Source organism: Salmo salar, chromosome ssa03, assembly GCF_905237065.1.
Source record: "Salmo salar chromosome ssa03, Ssal_v3.1, whole genome shotgun sequence".
NCBI lineage: Eukaryota > Metazoa > Chordata > Actinopteri > Salmoniformes > Salmonidae > Salmo > Salmo salar.
Window position 1 is genome coordinate 38,421,498 of NC_059444.1, and position 19,931 is coordinate 38,441,428.

A 19,931-nucleotide genomic window follows, 5' to 3' on the forward strand; every position below is an offset into this window, starting at 1 on the left:
GTATGACAATTGGGTACTTTTTCCACCACTTGTCAAATATTTTCTCCACCAAGATCTCAAAATGACATTGAAAATATATATTTGTAAAATAATAAGGACACAACATGTGATGTTTTTAAGAAATTATATAAAGCCTTTTATTCCAAAACAGTCACACTGTTCGTTCAAATTCATCAAAACCAATGGTCCTCAAACGAATCCCTGTCCCCCAGAACTGTCCTGTGCTTGCTGTGGGGGAACATTGGTGTTCACTTCACTGTCTACAGCGCCAGGTTTGCAGGTTGTCTGTTCAACCATGATCAGAGCACTAGTCCACTCACACTAGGGTGCCTCCTTCCCTTCCCGTTGTAGGAAGTGCACATCTATCACAGTCAGAACAGTAGGCTGGTGGGCTGCAGCCTCAGTGTGATGTGAGCACTAGCCCAGTCACTCAAGGGTGCCTCCAATCCTCCCGTGGTAGGCAGTGCACACATCAGACAGTCAGCTGGTACTGTAGATCGTAAGCTCAAGCCTCAGTCCTCCACACATTCATAGCTACCGATTTGTGTTCTCTTTCAAGCCAAATTAACCCTCATATTAACCCTTAAAATCTATAAATCATATTTTCCCATCAAAGCTCACACTCTTCCCACTCCCTCAACCAGTCCTCCTCCCTTCCATTTTAAAATGTCAGTCTGTAGTAGGCCCTCACCCTCCCCTGGCCCCTATACCCTAGGTCCCTCACTGAGTGCTGTACACACCGCTGAGCAGGCGGCTCTTCTTCTCCTCCTTCTGGCTCTCATTCTTCAGGTCAGCAAACACCTGGGAGAAGAAGTTAGGGTCTGTGTTCATCTGGAGCATCTTCACACTCATCAGCTTGGTGATGGTCATGCAGCGGATCCAGAAGGTCTGCTTGCAGGTGTCCACCAGGAAGGGTTTCAGGGGGTAGCCGATCTCGTTGCCCATGTAGGAGCAGGTCGTGTAGAGGCAGGTGAGCAGCACGGCATGCAGCTCCTGCAAGGTGGCCACCTCGGAGGAAACCGCCTCGCGGCACAGCATGTAGAGGAAGACCACAGCGGCCGGATTGATGCAGCTCTGGTTCTGATAGCAGTTGTCCAGCAGATAACGGTCCACCACCCGCAGCCACAGCACCGGGTCCATGGAAGACATGTCCTGGAGCCGGTGGCAGCGCCGGCACAGGAACTCACCCAGGCAGCGCAGCAGCTCGCCGGTTGTAGCGTGGACCATCACCAACCTCCTGGGCGTGTCGAGGTCCTGGACGGTCACCATCTGGGGCGTGTCGGGGACCGCGTTTGAGTTGGATATGGGGGCCTTCTCGACCGACGAGGCGGCGTTCTTGGAGATGGCTGGAGCGCTCTGGTCCTGGGTTGACAGCTTGTCACAGGACTGAGACGTCTCCAGGGTGAGGGAGGACAGGTTGGAGAAGGACTGAGACTTCTCCAGGTTCTCATTACTCAGATGGATAATGTTGTTTTGGTTGGTGTTCTCGTGAGCCTGCTCCTTCTTGGAGCTCTTCTTCTTCACAATCCGCCTCCATGGCGAGTAGCGCTTCAGAGTCTTGTCTTTTGCGCTCTTACCGGTCTGGACTTCCATCAAGTGGCCCACAGTGTCCGGCCCATCTTTGAAGAGGACTGTCTTCTTGCGGACCGAGATAGACATTGCGGATCCCATGGTCAATAGTGCCTGTGGAAAACAAAATGCTTCAATATTAGCAAAATGAAATGCATGGCATCAGTTCAGTAGGCCTAGCTAGCTCAGCTCTGGCTGTCTCTGAAATGGCAACCTATTCCCTATAAAGTGCACTGCTTTTTTACCATGGCCCAAAGGCGTCTGGTCAAAAGCAGTGCTTTATATAGGAAACAGGCTTCCATTTGGGACAGATTCTAAATCACAGTATTAAGCATAGGCATTAGTGTTATGTATTCATAAACATGAGCAATATAACATTCCAAAACAAAACAAAAATATTACTCACTGATTTCAAGTTGATATGTGAGAAATTCTAAAGATATTTCAATATTTTCTTTGTTAATTGAAAGGTAAAGACGGGTTGTCCAGTGCTTTGAGTTCAAGGCTGTTATGGTTGTGAACATCAGAATTGTCCAAGGTTCTGAAATCGAGTTTCCACGTCGTAATAAAGAAGTATGTCATAGAGGCGATTTTGTGAAAGATTAAGTTTGATGTTGGCAAAAATAAATAAATAAAGTCTGATGTTCGCCATGATAGAATTTGCCTCCTATTTGCTATAGCCTAGCTCAATAAATTGAAAACGAAATAAGCTCTGAGTGACTTCTACGTTACAGCGTTACATTTCTGGCCTCAATGGCTGAAAAACATGTATCTGGCGAGTGTTTTGCATGGATCTCAATGGTCTGTCAAATTATATTGGCAGCTCTGTCAGGTTCCCGTTTATCTCGTTCACCATCAGACTCTTATTCCCCCTAAATTCTGCGTTAGTACTTTCACTTTAGCAATCTACTCCAATAATGCGCATTTAGCCTGGGGACGAATAGGTGCGCGCCTATAATCGCTATTTGAAGTGGGGAGCATACAGGCCTACTTCTATGTCAGGACTGACTGGAGGGCTAGCTTAAAATGCGCTATAAAAGTAGGCTAAATTGCCTTTTCATGTAAAACGCAACATAAGAACCAGCAGTAGCTCAAGTAAAAGCTTATACAACTTCATTCAAACGTTTGTTATTTTTAAGAAATAAAAAAATCATACAACAGTTGATCCAATACTAGACTAAGCTCGGTTTGAATATTCAAGTACCTCCCCATCTCTAATTGCTGTCCCAATATATTATCAATATCTCACAAACTCAAATCTCTCTCTCTCTCTCTCTCTCTCTCTCTCTGCGTGTGTCTGTCTGTTGGAGCTATTGGGTCAGTGCAGTAAAGAGCAGGCGTTTAAAACCATCCTGTTCTCTGGGTAACACTAAGACAACTGATTTTGTAATGTAAATATCACTGTAAATCTGCATGAACATGACACACACTGATAAACTCTTGTTTCCATGGTAACAGGTATCTGTACTTGAAAATGTATTTATTTTTTTACTTTTGCATGACAACATTCAGAAAGAAAATATGTCCTCGTTACATTTCGAATGCTCAGGCAGGACAGCAAAACGGTCAAATTCATACACTTATTAAGAGAACTCATCCCTAATGCCTCTGATCTGGTTTGTAAAATATTGTTAGACTGTGCCCCTGGCTTTCCATAAATAAATAAAAACAAGAACATCTGCATAATATAAGGAATTTGATATATAGCCTTTGCTTTCACTTTTGATACTTAAGTACATTTAAAACCATATACAGTGAGGGGAAAAAGTATTTGATCCCTTGCTGATTTTGTACGTTTGCCCACTGACAAAGAAATGATCAGTCTATAATTTTAATGGTAGGTTTATTTGAACAGTGAGAGACAGAATAACAACAACAAAAAATCAGAAAAACGCATGTCAAAAATGTTATAAATTGATTTGCATTTTAATGAGGGAAATAAGTATTTGACCCCCTCTCAATCAGAAAGATTTCTGGCTCCCAGGTGTCTTTTAAACAGGTAAGGAGCTGAGATTGGCAGCACACTCTTAAAGGGAGTGCTCCTAATCTCAGTTTGTTACCTGTTTAAAAGACACCTGTCCACAGAAGCAATCAATCAATCAGATTCCAAACTCTCCACCATGGCCAAGACCAAAGAGCTCTCCAAGGATGTCAGGGACAAGATTGTAGACCTACACAAGGCTGGAATGGGCTACAAGACCATCGTCAAGAAGCTTGGTGAGAAGGTGACAACAGTTGGTGTGATTATTCGCAAATGGAAGAAACACAAAAGAACTGTCAATCTCCCTCGGCCTGGGGCTCCATGCAAGATCTCACCTCGTGGAGTTGCAATGATCATGAGAACGGTGAGGAATCAGCCCAGAACTACACTTGAGGATCTTGTCAATGATCTCAAGGCAGCTGGGACCATAGTCACCAAGAAAACAATTGGTAACACACTACGCCGTGAAGGACTGAAATCCTGCAGCGCCCGCAAGGTCCCCCTGCTCAAGAAAGCACATATACATGCCCGTCTGAAGTTTGCCAAAGAACATCTGAATGACTCAAAGGACAACTGGGTGAAAGTGTTGTGGTCAGATGAGACCAAAATGGAGCTCTTTGGCATCAACTCAACTCGGCGTGTTTGGAGGAGGAGGAATGCTGCCTATGACCCCAAGAACACCATCCCCACCGTCAAACATGGAGGTGGAAACATTGTGCTCTGGGGGTGTTTTTCTGCTAAGGGGACAGAACAACTTCAATGCATCAAATGGACGATGGACGGGGCCATGTACCGTCAAATCTTGGGTGAGAACCTCCTTCCCTCAGCCAGGGCATTGAAAATGGGTCGTGGATGGGTATTCCAGCATGACAATGACCCAAAACACACGGCCAAGGCAACAAAGGAGTGGCTCAAGAAGAAGCACATTAAGGTCCTGGAGTGGCCTAGCCAGTCTCCAGACCTTAATCCCATAGAAAATCTGTGGAGGGAGCTGAAGGTTCGAGTTGCCAAACGTCAGCCTCGAAACCTTAATAACTTGGAGAAGATCTGCAAAGAGGAGTGGGACAAAATCCCTCCTGAGATGTGTGCAAACCTGGTGGCCAACTACAAGAAACATCTGACCTCTGTGATTGCCATCAAGGGTTTTGCCACCAAGTACTAAGTCATGTTTTGCAGAGGGGTCAAATACTTATTTCCTACATTAAAATGCAAATCATTTTATAACATTTTTGACATATGTTTTTCTGGATTTCTTTGTTGTTATTCTGTCTCTCACTGTTCAAATAAACCTACCATTAAAATTGTAGACTGATCAATTCTTTGTCAGTGTGCAAATGTACAAAATCAGCAGGGGATCAAATACTTTTTCCCCTCACTGAACCTTTAGACTTTTACTCAAGTAATATTTTACTGGATGACTTTCACTGTTACTTGAGTCATTTTCTATTAAGTATCTTTACTTTTACTCAAGTAATGTTTTACTGGGTGACTTTCACTTTTACTTGAGTCATTTTCTATTTAAGTATCTTTACTTTTACTCAAGTAGTATTTTACTGGGTGACTTTCACTTTTACTTGAGTCATTTTCTATTAAGTATCTTTACTTTTACTCAAGTAGTATTATACTGGGTGACTTTCCTTTTTTTCTTGAGTCATTTTCTATAAAGTATCTTTACTTTTACTCAAGTAGTATTTTACTGGGTGACTTTCACTTTTACTTGAGTCATTTTCTATTAAGTATCTTTACTTTTACTCAAGTAGTATTATACTGGGTGACTTTCCTTTTTTCTTGAGTCATTTTCTATTAAGTATCTTTACTTTTACTCAAGTATGACAATTGGGTTCTTTTTCCACCACTCGTAAAGTATTATCTCCACCAAGATCTCAAAATGACCTGGAAAATATATATTTGTAAAATAATGACACAACATGTGATGTTTTTAAGAAATTATATAAAGCATTTTATTCCAAAACAGTCACACTGTTCGTTCAAATTCATCAGAACCAATGGTCCTCAAACGAATCCCTGTCCCCCAGAACTGTCCCGTGCTTGCTGCGGGGGAACATTGGTGTTCACTTCACTGTCTACAGCGCCAGGGTTGCAGGTTGTCTGTTCAACCATGATCAGAGCACTAGTCCACTCACACAAGGGTGCCTCCTTCCCTCCCGTGGTAGAAAGTGGACATCTCCCACAGTCAGAACAGTAGGCTGGTGGGCTGCAGCCTCAGTGTGATGTGAGCACTTGAGCAGTCACTCAAGGGTGCCTCCAATCCTCCCGTGGTAGGCAGTGCACACAGACAGTCAGCTGGTACTGTAGATAGTAAGCTCAAGCCTCAGTCCTCCACACATTCATAGCTACCGATTTGTGTTCTCTTTCAAGCCAAATTAACCCTCATATTAACCCTTAAAATCTATAAATCATATTTTCCCATCAAAGCTCACACTCTTCCCACTCCCTCAACCAGTCCTCCTCCCTTCCATTTTAAAATGTCAGTCTGTAGTAGGCCCTCACCCTCCCCTGGCCCCTATACCCTAGGTCCCTCACTGAGTGCTGTACACGCCGCTGAGCAGGCGGCTCTTCTTCTCCTCCTTCTGGCTCTCGTTCTTCAGGTCAGCAAACACCTGGGAGAAGAAGTTAGGGTCTGTGTTCATCTGGAGCATCTTCACACTCATCAGCTTGGTGATGGTCATGCAGCGGATCCAGAAGGTCTGCTTGCAGGTGTCCACCAGGAAGGGTTTCAGGGGGTAGCCGATCTCGTTGCCCATGTAGGAACAGGTCGTGTAGAGGCAGGTGAGCAGCACGGCATGCAGCTCCTGCAAGGTGGCCACCTCGGAGGAAACCGCCTCGCGGCACAGCATGTAGAGGAAGACCACAGCGGCCGGATTGATGCAGCTCTGGTTCTGATAGCAGTTGTCCAGCAGATAACGGTCCACCACCCGCAGCCACAGCACCGGGTCCATGGAAGACATGTCCTGGAGCCGGTGGCAGCGCCGGCACAGGAACTCACCCAGGCAGCGCAGCAGCTCGCCGGTTGTAGCGTGGACCATCACCAACCTCCTGGGCGTGTCGAGGTCCTGGACGGTCACCATCTGGGGCGTGTCGGGGGCCGTGTTTGAGTTGGATATGGGGGCCTTCTCGACCGACGAGGCGGCGTTCTTGGAGATGGCTGGAGCGCTCTGGTCCTGGGTTGACAGCTTGTCACAGGACTGAGACGTCTCCAGGGTGAGGCAGGACAGGTTGGAGAAGGACTGAGACTTCTCCAGGTTCTCATTACTCAGATGGATAATGTTGTTTTGGTTGGTGTTCTCGTGAGCCTGCTCCTTCTTGGAGCTCTTCTTCTTCACAATCCGCCTCCATGGCGAGTAGCGCTTCAGAGTCTTGTCTTTTGCGCTCTTACCGGTCTGGACTTCCATCAAGTGGCCCACAGTGTCCGGCCCATCTTTGAAGAGGACTGTCTTCTTGCGGACCGAGATAGACATTGCGGATCCCATGGTCAATAGTGCCTGTGGAAAACAAAATGCTTCAATATTAGCAAAATGAAATGCATGGCATCAGTTCAGTAGGCCTAGCTAGCTCAGCTCTGGCTGTCTCTGAAATGGCAACCTATTCCCTATAAAGTGCACTACTTTTTTTTTTACCATGGCCCAAAGGCGTCTGGTCAAAAGCAGTGCTTTATATAGGAAACAGGCTTCCATTTGGGACAGATTCTAAATCACAGAATTAAGCATAGGCATTAGTGTTATGTATTCATAAACATGAGCAATATAACATTCCAAAACAAAACAAAAATATTACTCACTGATTTCAAGTTGATATGTGAGAAATTCTAAAGATATTTCAATATTTTCTTTGTTAATTGAAAGGTAAAGACGGGTTGTCCAGTGCTTTGAGTTCAAGGCTGTTATGGTTGTGAACATCAGAATTGTCCAAGGTTCTGAAATCGAGTTTCCACGTCGTAATAAAGAAGTATGTCATAGAGGCGATTTTGTGAAAGATTAAGTTTGATGTTGGCAAAAATAAATAAATAAAGTCTGATGTTCGCCATGATAGAATTTGCCTCATATTTGCTATAGCCTAGCTCAATAAATTGAAAACGAAATAAGCTCTGAGTGACTTCTACGTCACAGCGTTACATTTCTGGCCTCAATGGCTGAATAACATGTATCTGGCGAGTGTTTTGCATGGATCTCAATGGTCTGTCAAATTATATTGGCAGCTCTGTCAGGTTCCCGTTTATCTCGTTCACCATCAGACTCTTATTCCCCCTAAATTCTGCGTTAGTACTTTCACTTTAGCAATCTACTCCAATAATGCGCATTTAGCGTGGGGACGAATAGGTGCGCGCCTATAATCGCTATTTGAAGTGGGGAGCATACAGGCCTACTTCTATGTCAGGACTGACTGGAGGGCTAGCTTAAAATGCGCTATAAAAGTAGGCTAAATTGCCTTTTCATGTAAAACGCAACATAAGAACCAGCAGTAGCTCAAGTAAAAGCTGATACAACTTCATTCAAACGTTTGTTATTTTTAAGAAATAAAAAAATCATACAACAGTTGATCCAATACTAGACTAAGCTCGGTTTGAATATTCAAGTACCTCCCCATCTCTAATTGCTGTCCCAATATATTATTAATATCTCACAAACTCAAATCTCTCTCTCTCTCTCTCTCTCTCTGCGTGTGTCTGTCTGTTGGAGATATTGGGTCAGTGCAGTAAAGAGCAGGCGTTTAAAACCATCCTGTTCTCTGGGTAACACTAAGACAACTGATTTTGTAATGTAAATATCACTGTAAATCTGCATGAACATGACACACACTGATAAACTCTTGTTTCCATGGTAACAGGTATCTGTACTTGAAAATGTATTTATTTTTTTACTTTTGCATGACAACATTCAGAAAGAAAATATGTCCTCGTTACATTTCGAATGCTCAGGCAGGACAGCAAAACGGTCAAATTCATACACTTATTAAGAGAACTCATCCCTAATGCCTCTGATCTGGTTTGTAAAATATTGTTAGACTGTGCCCCTGGCTTTCCATCAATAAATAAAAACAAGAACATCTGCATAATATAAGGAATTTGATATATAGCCTTTGCTTTCACTTTTGATACTTAAGTACATTTAAAACCATATACAGTGAGGGGAAAAAGTATTTGATCCCTTGCTGATTTTGTACGTTTGCCCACTGACAAAGAAATGATCAGTCTATAATTTTAATGGTAGGTTTATTTGAACAGTGAGAGACAGAATAACAACAACAAAAAATCTGAAAAACGCATGTCAAAAATGTTATAAATTGATTTGCATTTTAATGAGGGAAATAAGTATTTGACCCCGTCTCAATCAGAAAGATTTCTGGCTCCCAGGTGTCTTTTAAACAGGTAAGGAGCTGAGATTGGCAGCACACTCTTAAAGGGAGTGCTCCTAATCTCAGTTTGTTACCTGTTTAAAAGACACCTGTCCACAGAAGCAATCAATCAATCAGATTCCAAACTCTCCACCATGGCCAAGACCAAAGAGCTCTCCAAGGATGTCAGGGACAAGATTGTAGACCTACACAAGGCTGGAATGGGCTACAAGACCATCGTCAAGAAGCTTGGTGAGAAGGTGACAACAGTTGGTGTGATTATTCGCAAATGGAAGAAACACAAAAGAACTGTCAATCTCCCTCGGCCTGGGGCTCCATGCAAGATCTCACCTCGTGGAGTTGCAATGATCATGAGAACGGTGAGGAATCAGCCCAGAACTACACTTGAGGATCTTGTCAATGATCTCAAGGCAGCTGGGACCATAGTCACCAAGAAAACAATTGGTAACACACTACGCCGTGAAGGACTGAAATCCTGCAGCGCCCGCAAGGTCCCCCTGCTCAAGAAAGCACATATACATGCCCGTCTGAAGTTTGCCAAAGAACATCTGAATGACTCAAAGGACAACTGGGTGAAAGTGTTGTGGTCAGATGAGACCAAAATGGAGCTCTTTGGCATCAACTCAACTCGGCGTGTTTGGAGGAGGAGGAATGCTGCCTATGACCCCAAGAACACCATCCCCACCGTCAAACATGGAGGTGGAAACATTGTGCTCTGGGGGTGTTTTTCTGCTAAGGGGACAGAACAACTTCAATGCATCAAATGGACGATGGACGGGGCCATGTACCGTCAAATCTTGGGTGAGAACCTCCTTCCCTCAGCCAGGGCATTGAAAATGGGTCGTGGATGGGTATTCCAGCATGACAATGACCCAAAACACACGGCCAAGGCAACAAAGGAGTGGCTCAAGAAGAAGCACATTAAGGTCCTGGAGTGGCCTAGCCAGTCTCCAGACCTTAATCCCATAGAAAATCTGTGGAGGGGAGCTGAAGGTTCGAGTTGCCAAACGTCAGCCTCGAAACCTTAATAACTTGGAGAAGATCTGCAAAGAGGAGTGGGACAAAATCCCTCCTGAGATGTGTGCAAACCTGGTGGCCAACTACAAGAAACATCTGACCTCTGTGATTGCCATCAAGGGTTTTGCCACCAAGTACTAAGTCATGTTTTGCAGAGGGGTCAAATACTTATTTCCTACATTAAAATGCAAATCATTTTATAACATTTTTGACATATGTTTTTCTGGATTTCTTTGTTGTTATTCTGTCTCTCACTGTTCAAATAAACCTACCATTAAAATTGTAGACTGATCAATTCTTTGTCAGTGTGCAAATGTACAAAATCAGCAGGGGATCAAATACTTTTTCCCCTCACTGAACCTTTAGACTTTTACTCAAGTAATATTTTACTGGATGACTTTCACTGTTACTTGAGTCATTTTCTATTAAGTATCTTTACTTTTACTCAAGTAATGTTTTACTGGGTGACTTTCACTTTTACTTGAGTCATTTTCTATTTAAGTATCTTTACTTTTACTCAAGTAGTATTTTACTGGGTGACTTTCACTTTTACTTGAGTCATTTTCTATTAAGTATCTTTACTTTTACTCAAGTAGTATTATACTGGGTGACTTTCCTTTTTTTCTTGAGTCATTTTCTATAAAGTATCTTTACTTTTACTCAAGTAGTATTTTACTGGGTGACTTTCACTTTTACTTGAGTCATTTTCTATTAAGTATCTTTACTTTTACTCAAGTAGTATTATACTGGGTGACTTTCCTTTTTTTCTTGAGTCATTTTCTATTAAGTATCTTTACTTTTACTCAAGTATGACAATTGGGTTCTTTTTCCACCACTCGTAAAGTATTATCTCCACCAAGATCTCAAAATGACCTGGAAAATATATATTTGTAAAATAATGACACAACATGTGATGTTTTTAAGAAATTATATAAAGCATTTTATTCCAAAACAGTCACACTGTTCGTTCAAATTCATCAGAACCAATGGTCCTCAAACGAATCCCTGTCCCCCAGAACTGTCCCGTGCTTGCTGCGGGGGAACATTGGTGTTCACTTCACTGTCTACAGCGCCAGGGTTGCAGGTTGTCTGTTCAACCATGATCAGAGCACTAGTCCACTCACACAAGGGTGCCTCCTTCCCTCCCGTGGTAGAAAGTGGACATCTCCCACAGTCAGAACAGTAGGCTGGTGGGCTGCAGCCTCAGTGTGATGTGAGCACTTGAGCAGTCACTCAAGGGTGCCTCCAATCCTCCCGTGGTAGGCAGTGCACACAGACAGTCAGCTGGTACTGTAGATAGTAAGCTCAAGCCTCAGTCCTCCACACATTCATAGCTACCGATTTGTGTTCTCTTTCAAGCCAAATTAACCCTCATATTAACCCTTAAAATCTATAAATCATATTTTCCCATCAAAGCTCACACTCTTCCCACTCCCTCAACCAGTCCTCCTCCCTTCCATTTTAAAATGTCAGTCTGTAGTAGGCCCTCACCCTCCCCTGGCCCCTATACCCTAGGTCCCTCACTGAGTGCTGTACACGCCGCTGAGCAGGCGGCTCTTCTTCTCCTCCTTCTGGCTCTCGTTCTTCAGGTCAGCAAACACCTGGGAGAAGAAGTTAGGGTCTGTGTTCATCTGGAGCATCTTCACACTCATCAGCTTGGTGATGGTCATGCAGCGGATCCAGAAGGTCTGCTTGCAGGTGTCCACCAGGAAGGGTTTCAGGGGGTAGCCGATCTCGTTGCCCATGTAGGAACAGGTCGTGTAGAGGCAGGTGAGCAGCACGGCATGCAGCTCCTGCAAGGTGGCCACCTCGGAGGAAACCGCCTCGCGGCACAGCATGTAGAGGAAGACCACAGCGGCCGGATTGATGCAGCTCTGGTTCTGATAGCAGTTGTCCAGCAGATAACGGTCCACCACCCGCAGCCACAGCACCGGGTCCATGGAAGACATGTCCTGGAGCCGGTGGCAGCGCCGGCACAGGAACTCACCCAGGCAGCGCAGCAGCTCGCCGGTTGTAGCGTGGACCATCACCAACCTCCTGGGCGTGTCGAGGTCCTGGACGGTCACCATCTGGGGCGTGTCGGGGGCCGTGTTTGAGTTGGATATGGGGGCCTTCTCGACCGACGAGGCGGCGTTCTTGGAGATGGCTGGAGCGCTCTGGTCCTGGGTTGACAGCTTGTCACAGGACTGAGACGTCTCCAGGGTGAGGGAGGACAGGTTGGAGAAGGACTGAGACTTCTCCAGGTTCTCATTACTCAGATGGATAATGTTGTTTTGGTTGGTGTTCTCGTGAGCCTGCTCCTTCTTGGAGCTCTTCTTCTTCACAATCCGCCTCCATGGCGAGTAGCGCTTCAGAGTCTTGTCTTTTGCGATCTTACCGGTCTGGACTTCCATCAAGTGGCCCACAGTGTCCGGCCCATCTTTGAAGAGGACTGTCTTCTTGCGGACCGAGATAGACATTGCGGATCCCATGGTCAATAGTGCCTGTGGAAAACAAAATGCTTCAATATTAGCAAAATGAAATGCATGGCATCAGTTCAGTAGGCCTAGCTAGCTCAGCTCTGGCTGTCTCTGAAATGGCAACCTATTCCCTATAAAGTGCACTACTTTTTTTTTACCATGGCCCAAAGGCGTCTGGTCAAAAGCAGTGCTTTATATAGGAAACAGGCTTCCATTTGGGACAGATTCTAAATCACAGAATTAAGCATAGGCATTAGTGTTATGTATTCATAAACATGAGCAATATAACATTCCAAAACAAAACAAAAATATTACTCACTGATTTCAAGTTGATATGTGAGAAATTCTAAAGATATTTCAATATTTTCTTTGTTAATTGAAAGGTAAAGACGGGTTGTCCAGTGCTTTGAGTTCAAGGCTGTTATGGTTGTGAACATCAGAATTGTCCAAGGTTCTGAAATCGAGTTTCCACGTCGTAATAAAGAAGTATGTCATAGAGGCGATTTTGTGAAAGATTAAGTTTGATGTTGGCAAAAATAAATAAATAAAGTCTGATGTTCGCCATGATAGAATTTGCCTCATATTTGCTATAGCCTAGCTCAATAAATTGAAAACGAAATAAGCTCTGAGTGACTTCTACGTCACAGCGTTACATTTCTGGCCTCAATGGCTGAATAACATGTATCTGGCGAGTGTTTTGCATGGATCTCAATGGTCTGTCAAATTATATTGGCAGCTCTGTCAGGTTCCCGTTTATCTCGTTCACCATCAGACTCTTATTCCCCCTAAATTCTGCGTTAGTACTTTCACTTTAGCAATCTACTCCAATAATGCGCATTTAGCGTGGGGACGAATAGGTGCGCGCCTATAATCGCTATTTGAAGTGGGGAGCATACAGGCCTACTTCTATGTCAGGACTGACTGGAGGGCTAGCTTAAAATGCGCTATAAAAGTAGGCTAAATTGCCTTTTCATGTAAAACGCAACATAAGAACCAGCAGTAGCTCAAGTAAAAGCTGATACAACTTCATTCAAACGTTTGTTATTTTTAAGAAATAAAAAATCATACAACAGTTGATCCAATACTAGACTAAGCTCGGTTTGAATATTCAAGTACCTCCCCATCTCTAATTGCTGTCCCAATATATTATTAATATCTCACAAACTCAAATTTCTCTCTCTCTCTCTCTCTCTGCGTGTGTCTGTCTGTTGGAGATATTGGGTCAGTGCAGTAAAGAGCAGGCGTTTAAAACCATCCTGTTCTCTGGGTAACACTAAGACAACTGATTTTGTAATGTAAATATCACTGTAAATCTGCATGAACATGACACACACTGATAAACTCTTGTTTCCATGGTAACAGGTATCTGTACTTGAAAATGTATTTATTTTTTTACTTTTGCATGACAACATTCAGAAAGAAAATATGTCCTCGTTACATTTCGAATGCTCAGGCAGGACAGCAAAACGGTCAAATTCATACACTTATTAAGAGAACTCATCCCTAATGCCTCTGATCTGGTTTGTAAAATATTGTTAGACTGTGCCCCTGGCTTTCCATAAATAAATAAAAACAAGAACATCTGCATAATATAAGGAATTTGATATATAGCCTTTGCTTTCACTTTTGATACTTAAGTACATTTAAAACCATATACAGTGAGGGGAAAAAGTATTTGATCCCTTGCTGATTTTGTACGTTTGCCCACTGACAAAGAAATGATCAGTCTATAATTTTAATGGTAGGTTTATTTGAACAGTGAGAGACAGAATAACAACAACAAAAAATCTGAAAAACGCATGTCAAAAATGTTATAAATTGATTTGCATTTTAATGAGGGAAATAAGTATTTGACCCCGTCTCAATCAGAAAGATTTCTGGCTCCCAGGTGTCTTTTAAACAGGTAAGGAGCTGAGATTGGCAGCACACTCTTAAAGGGAGTGCTCCTAATCTCAGTTTGTTACCTGTTTAAAAGACACCTGTCCACAGAAGCAATCAATCAATCAGATTCCAAACTCTCCACCATGGCCAAGACCAAAGAGCTCTCCAAGGATGTCAGGGACAAGATTGTAGACCTACACAAGGCTGGAATGGGCTACAAGACCATCGTCAAGAAGCTTGGTGAGAAGGTGACAACAGTTGGTGTGATTATTCGCAAATGGAAGAAACACAAAAGAACTGTCAATCTCCCTCGGCCTGGGGCTCCATGCAAGATCTCACCTCGTGGAGTTGCAATGATCATGAGAACGGTGAGGAATCAGCCCAGAACTACACTTGAGGATCTTGTCAATGATCTCAAGGCAGCTGGGACCATAGTCACCAAGAAAACAATTGGTAACGCACTACGCCGTGAAGGACTGAAATCCTGCAGCGCCCGCAAGGTCCCCCTGCTCAAGAAAGCACATATACATGCCCGTCTGAAGTTTGCCAAAGAACATCTGAATGACTCAAAGGACAACTGGGTGAAAGTGTTGTGGTCAGATGAGACCAAAATGGAGCTCTTTGGCATCAACTCAACTCGGCGTGTTTGGAGGAGGAGGAATGCTGCCTATGACCCCAAGAACACCATCCCCACCGTCAAACATGGAGGTGGAAACATTGTGCTCTGGGGTGTTTTTCTGCTAAGGGGACAGAACAACTTCAATGCATCAAATGGACGATGGACGGGGCCATGTACCGTCAAATCTTGGGTGAGAACCTCCTTCCCTCAGCCAGGGCATTGAAAATGGGTCGTGGATGGGTATTCCAGCATGACAATGACCCAAAACACACGGCCAAGGCAACAAAGGAGTGGCTCAAGAAGAAGCACATTAAGGTCCTGGAGTGGCCTAGCCAGTCTCCAGACCTTAATCCCATAGAAAATCTGTGGAGGGAGCTGAAGGTTCGAGTTGCCAAACGTCAGCCTCGAAAGCTTAATAACTTGGAGAAGATCTGCAAAGAGGAGTGGGACAAAATCCCTCCTGAGATGTGTGCAAACCTGGTGGCCAACTACAAGAAACATCTGACCTCTGTGATTGCCATCAAGGGTTTTGCCACCAAGTACTAAGTCATGTTTTGCAGAGGGGTCAAATACTTATTTCCTACATTAAAATGCAAATCATTTTATAACATTTTTGACATATGTTTTTCTGGATTTCTTTGTTGTTATTCTGTCTCTCACTGTTCAAATAAACCTACCATTAAAATTGTAGACTGATCAATTCTTTGTCAGTGTGCAAATGTACAAAATCAGCAGGGGATCAAATACTTTTTCCCCTCACTGAACCTTTAGACTTTTACTCAAGTAATATTTTACTGGATGACTTTCACTGTTACTTGAGTCATTTTCTATTAAGTATCTTTACTTTTACTCAAGTAGTATTTTACTGGGTGACTTTCACTTTTACTTGAGTCATTTTCTATTTAAGTATCTTTACTTTTACTCAAGTAGTATTTTACTGGGTGACTTTCACTTTTACTTGAGTCATTTTCTATTAAGTATCTTTACTTTTACTCAAGTAGTATTATACTGGGTGACTTTCCTTTTTTCTTGAGTCATTTTCTATAAAGTATCTTTACTTTTACTCAAGTAGTATTTTACTGGGTGACTTTCACTTTTACTTGAGTCATTTTCTATTAAGTATCTTTACTTTTACTCAAGTAGTATTATACTGGGTGACTTTCCTTTTTTCTTGAGTCATTTTCTATTAAGTATCTTTACTTTTACTCAAGTATGACAATTGGGTTCTTTTTCCACCACTCGTAAAGTATTATCTCCACCAAGATCTCAAAATGACCTGGAAAATATATATTTGTAAAATAATGACACAACATGTGATGTTTTTAAGAAATTATATAAAGCATTTTATTCCAAAACAGTCACACTGTTCGTTCAAATTCATCAGAACCAATGGTCCTCAAACGAATCCCTGTCCCCCAGAACTGTCCCGTGCTTGCTGCGGGGGAACATTGGTGTTCACTTCACTGTCTACAGCGCCAGGGTTGCAGGTTGTCTGTTCAACCATGATCAGAGCACTAGTCCACTCACACAAGGGTGCCTCCTTCCCTCCCGTGGTAGGAAGTGGACATCTCCCACAGTCAGAACAGTAGGCTGGTGGGCTGCAGCCTCAGTGTGATGTGAGCACTTGCCCAGTCACTCAAGGGTGCCTCCAATCCTCCCGTGGTAGGCAGTGCACACATCAGACAGTCAGCTGGTACTGTAGATAGTAAGCTCAAGCCTCAGTCCTCCACACATTCATAGCTACCGATTTGTGTTCTCTTTCAAGCCAAATTAACCCTCATATTAACCCTTAAAATCTATAAATCATATTTTCCCATCAAAGCTCACACTCTTCCCACTCCCTCAACCAGTCCTCCTCCCTTCCATTTTAAAATGTCAGTCTGTAGTAGGCCCTCACCCTCCCCTGGCCCCTATACCCTAGGTCCCTCACTGAGTGCTGTACACGCCGCTGAGCAGGCGGCTCTTCTTCTCCTCCTTCTGGCTCTCGTTCTTCAGGTCAGCAAACACCTGGGAGAAGAAGTTAGGGTCTGTGTTCATCTGGAGCATCTTCACACTCATCAGCTTGGTGATGGTCATGCAGCGGATCCAGAAGGTCTGCTTGCAGGTGTCCACCAGGAAGGGTTTCAGGGGGTAGCCGATCTCGTTGCCCATGTAGGAACAGGTCGTGTAGAGGCAGGTGAGCAGCACGGCATGCAGCTCCTGCAAGGTGGCCACCTCGGAGGAAACCGCCTCGCGGCACAGCATGTAGAGGAAGACCACAGCGGCCGGATTGATGCAGCTCTGGTTCTGATAGCAGTTGTCCAGCAGATAACGGTCCACCACCCGCAGCCACAGCACCGGGTCCATGGAAGACATGTCCTGGAGCCGGTGGCAGCGCCGGCACAGGAACTCACCCAGGCAGCGCAGCAGCTCGCCGGTTGTAGCGTGGACCATCACCAACCTCCTGGGCGTGTCGAGGTCCTGGACGGTCACCATCTGGGGCGTGTCGGGGGCCGTGTTTGAGTTGGATATGGGGGCCTTCTCGACCGACGAGGCGGCGTTCTTGGAGATGGCTGGAGCGCTCTGGTCCTGGGTTGACAGCTTGTCACAGGACTGAGACGTCTCCAGGGTGAGGGAGGACAGGTTGGAGAAGGACTGAGACTTCTCCAGGTTCTCATTACTCAGATGGATAATGTTGTTTTGGTTGGTGTTCTCGTGAGCCTGCTCCTTCTTGGAGCTCTTCTTCTTCACAATCCGCCTCCATGGCGAGTAGCGCTTCAGAGTCTTGTCTTTTGCGCTCTTACCGGTCTGGACTTCCATCAAGTGGCCCACAGTGTCCGGCCCATCTTTGAAGAGGACTGTCTTCTTGCGGACCGAGATAGACATTGCGGATCCCATGGTCAATAGTGCCTGTGGAAAACAAAATGCTTCAATATTAGCAAAATGAAATGCATGGCATCAGTTCAGTAGGCCTAGCTAGCTCAGCTCTGGCTGTCTCTGAAATGGCAACCTATTCCCTATAAAGTGCACTACTTTTTTTTTTACCATGGCCCAAAGGCGTCTGGTCAAAAGCAGTGCTTTATATAGGAAACAGGCTTCCATTTGGGACAGATTCTAAATCACAGAATTAAGCATAGGCATTAGTGTTATGTATTCATAAACATGAGCAATATAACATTCCAAAACAAAACAAAAATATTACTCACTGATTTCAAGTTGATATGTGAGAAATTCTAAAGATATTTCAATATTTTCTTTGTTAATTGAAAGGTAAAGACGGGTTGTCCAGTGCTTTGAGTTCAAGGCTGTTATGGTTGTGAACATCAGAATTGTCCAAGGTTCTGAAATCGAGTTTCCACGTCGTAATAAAGAAGTATGTCATAGAGGCGATTTTGTGAAAGATTAAGTTTGATGTTGGCAAAAATAAATAAATAAAGTCTGATGTTCGCCATGATAGAATTTGCCTCATATTTGCTATAGCCTAGCTCAATAAATTGAAAACGAAATAAGCTCTGAGTGACTTCTACGTCACAGCGTTACATTTCTGGCCTCAATGGCTGAATAACATGTATCTGGCGAGTGTTTTGCATGGATCTCAATGGTCTGTCAAATTATATTGGCAGCTCTGTCAGGTTCCCGTTTATCTCGTTCACCATCAGACTCTTATTCCCCCTAAATTCTGCGTTAGTACTTTCACTTTAGCAATCTACTCCAATAATGCGCATTTAGCGTGGGGACGAATAGGTGCGCGCCTATAATCGCTATTTGAAGTGGGGAGCATACAGGCCTACTTCTATGTCAGGACTGACTGGAGGGCTAGCTTAAAATGCGCTATAAAAGTAGGCTAAATTGCCTTTTCATGTAAAACGCAACATAAGAACCAGCAGTAGCTCAAGTAAAAGCTGATACAACTTCATTCAAACGTTTGTTATTTTTAAGAAATAAAAAATCATACAACAGTTGATCCAATACTAGACTAAGCTCGGTTTGAATATTCAAGTACCTCCCCATCTCTAATTGCTGTCCCAATATATTATTAATATCTCACAAACTCAAATCTCTCTCTCTCTCTCTCTCTCTGCGTGTGTCTGTCTGTTGGAGATATTGGGTCAGTGCAGTAAAGAGCAGGCGTTTAAAACCATCCTGTTCTCTGGGTAACACTAAGACAACTGATTTTGTAATGTAAATATCACTGTAAATCTGCATGAACATGACACACACTGATAAACTCTTGTTTCCATGGTAACAGGTATCTGTACTTGAAAATGTATTTATTTTTTTACTTTTGCATGACAACATTCAGAAAGAAAATATGTCCTCGTTACATTTCGAATGCTCAGGCAGGACAGCAAAACGGTCAAATTCATACACTTATTAAGAGAACTCATCCCTAATGCCTCTGATCTGGTTTGTAAAATATTGTTAGACTGTGCCCCTGGCTTTCCATCAATAAATAAAAACAAGAACATCTGCATAATATAAGGAATTTGATATATAGCCTTTGCTTTCACTTTTGATACTTAAGTACATTTAAAACCATATACAGTGAGGGGAAAAAGTATTTGATCCCTTGCTGATTTTGTACGTTTGCCCACTGACAAAGAAATGATCAGTCTATAATTTTAATGGTAGGTTTATTTGAACAGTGAGAGACAGAATAACAACAACAAAAAATCAGAAAAACGCATGTCAAAAATGTTATAAATTGATTTGCATTTTAATGAGGGAAATAAGTATTTGACCCCGTCTCAATCAGAAAGATTTCTGGCTCCCAGGTGTCTTTTAAACAGGTAAGGAGCTGAGATTGGCAGCACACTCTTAAAGGGAGTGCTCCTAATCTCAGTTTGTTACCTGTTTAAAAGACACCTGTCCACAGAAGCAATCAATCAATCAGATTCCAAACTCTCCACCATGGCCAAGACCAAAGAGCTCTCCAAGGATGTCAGGGACAAGATTGTAGACCTACACAAGGCTGGAATGGGCTACAAGACCATCGTCAAGAAGCTTGGTGAGAAGGTGACAACAGTTGGTGTGATTATTCGCAAATGGAAGA

At 43.5% G+C, this 19,931-nt stretch overlaps 5 protein-coding genes across 5 annotated transcripts in view; 1 reads left to right on the plus strand and 4 right to left on the minus strand.

Moving 5' to 3' along the window:
- LOC106600100 (dynein axonemal heavy chain 11-like) overlaps positions 1-19,931 on the plus strand; it is a 158,859-nt gene that overhangs the window by 104,507 nt on the left and 34,421 nt on the right.
- Positions 225-2,183, minus strand: LOC106600111 (cyclin-dependent kinase 5 activator 1-like). The gene is made up of 2 exons (XM_045714819.1): positions 1,976-2,183; positions 225-1,683 (listed from the first exon to the last, which is right to left on the minus strand). Exon 2 carries the CDS (start codon positions 1,669-1,671, stop codon positions 721-723), a length of 951 nt encoding a protein of 316 aa, XP_045570775.1. The 5' UTR covers positions 1,672-1,683; positions 1,976-2,183; the 3' UTR covers positions 225-720.
- Positions 5,843-7,441, minus strand: LOC106600106 (cyclin-dependent kinase 5 activator 1-like). Its single transcript, XM_014191449.2, has 2 exons — positions 7,350-7,441; positions 5,843-7,053 (listed from the first exon to the last, which is right to left on the minus strand). Exon 2 carries the CDS (start codon positions 7,039-7,041, stop codon positions 6,091-6,093), a length of 951 nt encoding a protein of 316 aa, XP_014046924.2. The 5' UTR covers positions 7,042-7,053; positions 7,350-7,441; the 3' UTR covers positions 5,843-6,090.
- On the minus strand, positions 11,213-12,810 carry LOC123741645 (cyclin-dependent kinase 5 activator 1-like). Its single transcript, XM_045714825.1, has 2 exons — positions 12,719-12,810; positions 11,213-12,423 (listed from the first exon to the last, which is right to left on the minus strand). The coding sequence occupies exon 2, from the start codon at positions 12,409-12,411 to the stop codon at positions 11,461-11,463; it is 951 nt and encodes a 316-aa protein (XP_045570781.1). The 5' UTR covers positions 12,412-12,423; positions 12,719-12,810; the 3' UTR covers positions 11,213-11,460.
- Positions 16,175-18,176, minus strand: LOC123741641 (cyclin-dependent kinase 5 activator 1-like). The gene is made up of 2 exons (XM_045714820.1): positions 18,085-18,176; positions 16,175-17,788 (listed from the first exon to the last, which is right to left on the minus strand). Exon 2 carries the CDS (start codon positions 17,774-17,776, stop codon positions 16,826-16,828), a length of 951 nt encoding a protein of 316 aa, XP_045570776.1. The 5' UTR covers positions 17,777-17,788; positions 18,085-18,176; the 3' UTR covers positions 16,175-16,825.

Excerpts from the sequence above, each read along its gene's own strand:
- LOC123741645 (XM_045714825.1), bottom strand. The coding sequence starts at position 12,411 with ATGGGATCCGCAATGTCTATCTCGGTCCGCAAGAAGACAGTCCTCTTC.
- LOC123741641 (XM_045714820.1), bottom strand. The coding sequence starts at position 17,776 with ATGGGATCCGCAATGTCTATCTCGGTCCGCAAGAAGACAGTCCTCTTC.
- LOC106600106 (XM_014191449.2), bottom strand. The coding sequence starts at position 7,041 with ATGGGATCCGCAATGTCTATCTCGGTCCGCAAGAAGACAGTCCTCTTC.
- LOC106600111 (XM_045714819.1), bottom strand. The coding sequence starts at position 1,671 with ATGGGATCCGCAATGTCTATCTCGGTCCGCAAGAAGACAGTCCTCTTC.